The sequence below is a fragment of the Arachis duranensis genome, chromosome 8 (genome assembly GCF_000817695.3).
Source record: "Arachis duranensis cultivar V14167 chromosome 8, aradu.V14167.gnm2.J7QH, whole genome shotgun sequence".
NCBI lineage: Eukaryota > Viridiplantae > Streptophyta > Magnoliopsida > Fabales > Fabaceae > Arachis > Arachis duranensis.
This window is the reverse complement of record NC_029779.3, coordinates 40,154,687-40,161,194: the sequence shown is the minus strand read 5'-3', so window position 1 is coordinate 40,161,194 and position 6,508 is coordinate 40,154,687. Positions and strand designations below refer to the sequence as shown.

Genomic DNA, 6,508 nt, shown 5'->3' with positions numbered 1-6,508 from the left:
TTGTCGCTGCGAGAGTTTCATCGCAGGAAGCTGATGGGTTCTTCTGAATTCCCGAAAAAGCCCCTGAGGGTAATTTTTGCAGAAATGGCTATGGAACAGCATAGGTTGGCGCTTCAAGATGGTTCCTTTCATGTTGATCAGTGGAAGGGTCATTCAACCACGTAATTTCAACTTTTTGATAGCATGTACTTAATTTCTTGGTGATGTGCATATCTGCATATATGTCGTTTCTGTTGTTACTATTGAAGGTAAATGGCAAATAGATTTTTTGACCATTTTCAGTGGAGACACACAAGCCTCTACAAAACTTAATTTTTCAAGGTTCTTACCAGTGAAACGTGAGACACATAGGACATAGTTGTCCTTTTTTTCTTGTTTTTACATCTTAATCAGCTCAGTTGCATAGTTGTTCTGATTCTTGTTAGACTAATGATACAAACACTTCTCAATTCTCACATACTCCCCGGTGATATGATGCAAAAGCTTTGTCTATACTTCTTGGCTCATAGTTTATAAGAGTAATTTTTTCATGAGGGTGGATTCTCTCAATTGGAAGATCCTCTTGACCATGTTAAGAGTAGAATTTTACTACTGATTTGATACTTTTTTGGATGCATTTTAGAACCCACCATATCACACTTGACATGGGTAACTGGATTTTGCAATTGGGAGTATATATTTTCAAATTTTCATAGTCAATAACTAGTGCAATGTAAAAGTTGTAGACTGCGAGTACAATTGTGAATAAATTGTGAGAACATGACACTATGAAAGGTCTTATTATTTGGTATTGAGATAAATCATATTTGGAGATGAGGAGTTGATGGCTATTTCCACACATTCCTGGCTTTCTTTTGTTGTGGTTATTTTAGCTGTATCTAACGGTGTTTATTTAATGTTTTTCTCATCGTCATTGGTAACAGCTTACTTATGACAAGCTTAGAGCTGATAAGTTTAAACCTGAGGGGCAATGTTAAAAAAGCCAATGACTATATATATTGATACTGTGGTGTATCTATACCTAAGCACTCAAGCGATCAAACTATGCTGACTTACATTCAGCCTTCACTTCTCATTCTTTTCCATGTTCCTACGAAGTCAAGACTTATCTTTAACAATTTTGACTAGTACATTATCCCTAATATGCCTCTTAGGATGTTTGTTATACATGCTCGCCAAGCAAATGATCCTTATGAATTTCAGATTCTTGCTTACAAAGAAAAAAAAAACTAATGGTGTACTCATATGGAAATACTATTCTAGATTCTGGCATTTTTTCCATACTCCAATGACGATCACTACAGCCATTCATGTTTGCCATACCATAGTGGGTAAGTGGGTTATACAAAAAATCTTTTAGTGATGTCACTCCAATTCAAAGAGTATTGATGGATTCTCAATGTGAAATTCTGTATTACATGCCATGTCTTTTAGTTTTGTTTTGTCTCTTTTCCGCTCCCCTTTTGGTGTGTGTCTGTGTGATATACATACAATACATCATTGGTTGGATGTTGGATGGATATTGATGTTCCCTGCTTGGATTTTAAATCAGGGCTGCTCAGTGCCGAATGAAAATGGGCACAGTTGCTACTGGTGTGGGTGATAAGGTAAATAAATACACTATTTGCATATCTCATTATTTTTACTGTTTATTAAATTCTTAATGGATTATTAACTTTCATTTTTCTATTTATTTAACTTTGCTTATGGAAACAAAAAAAATCATATATTGGATGTACTAAATACAAAGTAGGTTTATGACTTGAAAATTGTGTTTTTTAAAGCATGAATAGTGGTACCTCCTTATACAGCTTCACCTCTATACCAGATAATATGTGAAGACCTTGTGTTGTCGAAGAGCTGGTAGGGAAAATGGAAATTAAGAGGAAGGTTTCTATGTAATGCTCACCTCTATCCATATATATTTAGATGAAACTATGAAGATAATGTGAAAAAATTGAAATGATGCATGCAGGTATAACTAGAGCTACTAGTACTAGTACTTGTCCCTATAACTTTGTTATTCTTAGTAAAGAAAGAAAAAAGGTGAATGGAGATTCAACATAGATTATAGTGCACTAAATAAGTTAGCAGTGGCTAAAAATTCCTGTCACTAGCTTTTGTGTTGCTACTTTCTAGATGAATCAAGCTGCTAGTGTATTATCTAATTTGGATCTTTAATAGGGTCATTACTAGATGAAGGAATGCGACATATTGACCATGGAATTCAATCCCTTGCCTCCCTATTGCTCTCCTAGTGTATACCCTTTTAATTATGATCCTGCTACAACAATATTTTGATATCCAGACAATGTTCTCTATTGTGTTCTTAGGAGATGTTACACACATGGTACTTTTCTTTCTTGTACTTGTTTATGTTACTTCCTCCAATTAAGGTTATTTTGCTATTTCATTTTAGTTGAGTTTTACTTGTAGCTGACCCCACCAAGTAGTAAACGGGTTATTGTTGTTGTGATTGTTATTTTTTGGTTTTTTATTTTTTTTGTTTAGCTCTTATACTAACTATTCTTGTCATTCTGTTAGGTTATTCGTCTCTGGTCAGTAAACAGCTATAGATGCATAGAAGAGTACTCAGTACCAGCTATGCTTCCTCTGGTTGACTTTGATTTTGACGAGAGCAAGGTGAAATGGCTTGATGAATATTATATGTATTTTACTGTTTGTCTTGGAAGACATGATTCCACCTGTTTAAAATATAGTATAAGCTTTTCTTGGGAGTGGAAAATCTTAGTTACTCTCAAATTTTATCTCAAATGTTTAATTTGTTAATTCTTAATCCTTTTGCATTCCTTAAAGAAAGCACGATTATTATCTATGTTATCTTTTATTTGATATGAAGACTTGATAGTTGCCAAAAGAATGTAGACTTAATGTCAACCTTGTCATGGTAGTTGATCACAAGGTCATTATTTTATCATGTTCATGTATCTTTTGCTTCAAATTTTCTGTTGAATTTAATTATGATGTTAAACATCTCTGGGCCAGTTTCTATTTGCCATCATAAGAAAATGAACGCGGCAGTTCGTGATTATAGTTTCTTGCTTGCTTGTGTCTGTATGCTCTCTGATTTTATTTATTTATTTTTATTTTTTTGTCATGCATGCTCTGTGATTTCTGAAACCTCTTTAATTATCTGTAGATTGTTGGTCTAATTGGTAGTCGTTTATGCATTTGGAGACGGAATGGGAAAAGAAGCATATTTTCTTCCCCTGAAGGTGCAGTTGTAAAAGGGTCATGCATGCGGTAAACTAAAATGAATGATCTGGCTATTAATTTTATTTTCTAAACTATTTCACAAGACAGTCAGGTTCTTCTATGCATAGGGTGAAGCAATGGCATGATATACAACTTGGTCATCTATTATTAATGGTGCTACATTGCAGCAACGATATCATGGAGTTTGAATGTTTCTGCATTTTTATTTATTTAAATTTTTGCATGGTTTGTTTTTTTATGTTGTAATTTTTTATGATCATGGGACTTGAACCAATACTCAACGGCTAGAAATGACATGTTATGCAAATTTTGTTCTCTTTGTAGAGTGTAGACTATAGAAACTGCAGATTTCTGGTGCTTACACTTCCTTCTGTATTTAACACTATGCATGTACTTGCATCTCCGTTTCTGACAAGTTACTGCAACTCAATCTTGCAGTAACCCACCATTATGTCAATTCTAGTGGCTCTTTCCTGGAAAACTATATTCTACTTGTTACAATGCTTTCTCAAAGAACACTGCAGTTTCTCAAACATAGGTGGGCTACTAAAAGTTATCAACCACATCTGGCTTTCTAATTCTCAGATGTCAACATACCCTTCCACTACGAACCCACACTATCTGCTACCTTCTATGCTGCCACATTCAGAAACCTACTTCCATCTCATCTTTCAAGAATTTGTGCCTAGGAGTGTGCATCGTCTAGCAATCCCTTTGTTTCTTTGTGACTTCTCTCCTTGAAAAGGTTTCTTCACCAGTGAGTTTAGTCCCGCTTTTATCCTCCAACCAAACATAACCAAGAAATAAAAATGGAATATGTTTCTGAAACCAAGTTGACCGTATGTTAGGACTTTATGATCAAGAATCTAAAGCTATAATAAACAGCAAAGAGAAAAAGAAAAATAAAATCATTAGTTAAAACCTAGTAAAGGGCAACAAAGATAGAGATAAACTTTTACATATAAGGATTTGCAGCTAGAGATCCTTGGCTGAATTTTCTAGAATAGCTGCTTATGCCAACTGTAAAAGTTTTTGTACAAATTGTTCTGTACTTGCAGCTATTTTGATCCAGAAGCTATGGTTGGATATGATGATGGGGCCATTCGTGTTTTTGACATGTACAGTAGGAGCTGTTCTCAAATAATAAGGTATTTTGTAAGAGAGAGTGTCCCCTGTGCCTCTTTTTATGTCCTAAAATAGTCAGCTGCATTGAAAAGAATACAAATTGCATATTACGTGAATAGGGGAAAATTATAGGTTGATTTATGTGTTGTTCAGTAACTTAATATGTCATCTAACATTCATCATTGCAACTCTCTCTGCAGGATGCATTCGGCACCTGTAACTTGTTTATGTGTGAGTGAAGATCAACTTATATTGAGTGGCTCCACTTCGGGGAGTATTACAATTTCAGATCCTTACTCTGTCCAGCAAGTGACAACACTTAGATCAAGTGATGGCAGAGGTAAGTTTATCCCTTTTAATTGGCTATTTTTGTCAGCATGATCTCTTTCAGTATACCCAACCATTTCTTAGCACAAACACCTTTTGTGGTACCTCTTGCTGATAATTCTCTTCTGCTACTTGCTCATTTGTTCATTGTCTCTATCCTAAAGGCTCAAGTTTCCTATTTTAACATTAATCAATTCTTGTATTTTTAATGCTCTAATTAGGCTGCGTACATTACACCCTTTGGGTGCGGCTCTTTCCCAGACCCTGCATTAACGCAGGAATTCAACTTCAACTGATTCCTCATTTTAAACACAAAGTTTGTCTAAGTTTTGTCAAAAACATACAAGACTAAGAAAAATATGAAAGAAGTCCGGAAATAATGTTAAGAGTATAAATTCATCTGAAAGAATATTATAATAAATAGCTTAAATAAAGCCTACTAATAGAAAGAGTTAATGACATAAAGTACTACATAGTTATGTAAAAGCATTGGGGTTGGTTCATATTCCTTAATCAAGTAAATTGTAACATATTTTGTTATTTCCTAAATGTAATAGTGCTTAAACTAAAGAAGGCGCTTCTCGGTTTAGCGCCTCCTAGTAAGTAGTCAACACAATAAATAAATAAATAAAAGGTGCCACCGTTTTGAACAGTTCCATCTGGCTATATAGTTTGGAAAAGGGTTGGAAAAGGGTGATATTTTGGTAATAAGTTTTAGAAACAGTAGTATGTTGGGAAAACAATTAAGAAAGAATAATCCCTTCTGACTCTAATTGGGGTTTAAGAAAATGCTAGGGGAGTAAGGTAGAAGTACTATACACGCTATAAGAACGAACGATAGGATTTTATAGAATACTGTATTCTGTTTTGAACCAAATATTTCAAAGGCATTATTATTCTTTCTGTGCTGCAACTGAATCTAATTTATGGCTTTCCTGTCAGGTATAAGGACCTTGTGTTTAAATCCCTCCTCTCAGCTACTGTTTGCAGGATCAGCTGTTGGATATACTTATTGTTGGGACCTTAGGTAAGCAAACAATGCCGTAATACAGGCTAATTTTTGTTCATTAATTAAGCAAGGACACTGGACACCTAATTATGTGAAGCTAGTATATGTACATAGAAATCCAAAACTAAATGGTTTTAATAAAGTTTGCTTGGACATTCCTATTAAGAAGGATGCCTAATTTGTAAAGAGAAATAAAATGATGATTAGAACGGAGGTTGAGAAAAGAGACACAAGTAACAGAGAACCAATTTGGATTTATGCCAGGCAGATCTACCACTGAAGCGATATACCTATTAAGAAGAATGATGGAGAGGTATCGTAGTAATAAAAGGGATCTACACATGGTGTTTATTGATTTGGAAAAAGCGTATGATAGGGTACCAAGGGAGGTCTTATGGAAGGTTTTAGAAAAGAGGAGAGTAAGGATCGCATATATTCGGGCAATTAAAGACATGTATGATGTGGCTACAACTAGTGTGAAGACTCAAGGTGGTGTGACAGAGGAATTCCCTATTGGTATAGGATTATACCAGGGATCATTCTTAAGTCCATACCTTTTCACATTAGTCTTGGAAGTACTCACAGAGCATATCCAAGAGTCTGTGCCATGGTGCATGCTTTTTGCCGATGATATCGTCCTTATGGGAGAGTCAAGGGAAGACCTAAATAAGAAGTTGGAGCTATGGAGAGAAGCGCTAGAAGTGTATGGTCTGCGCATAAGCCATAGCAAGACGGAATATATGGAATGTAAGTTCAGTCTGAGAAGGGAAAACCCAAATATAGAGGTGAAGATTGGAGAAAACATCCTAC

The 6,508-nt window shown here is 35.1% G+C and overlaps 1 protein-coding gene across 1 annotated transcript in view; it reads left to right on the top strand.

Annotated features, from left to right (window-relative positions):
* Window positions 1-6,508, top strand: part of LOC107462796 (F-box/WD-40 repeat-containing protein At3g52030) — an 8,416-nt gene that overhangs the window by 497 nt on the left and 1,411 nt on the right. The window contains exons 2-8 of the mRNA XM_052252725.1: window positions 3-161; window positions 1,553-1,607; window positions 2,545-2,643; window positions 3,161-3,264; window positions 4,296-4,385; window positions 4,563-4,702; window positions 5,632-5,716. Coding sequence (XP_052108685.1) covers window positions 3-161; window positions 1,553-1,607; window positions 2,545-2,643; window positions 3,161-3,264; window positions 4,296-4,385; window positions 4,563-4,702; window positions 5,632-5,716 — 732 coding nt within the window. The remainder of the gene's footprint in view (window positions 1-2; window positions 162-1,552; window positions 1,608-2,544; window positions 2,644-3,160; window positions 3,265-4,295; window positions 4,386-4,562; window positions 4,703-5,631; window positions 5,717-6,508) is intronic.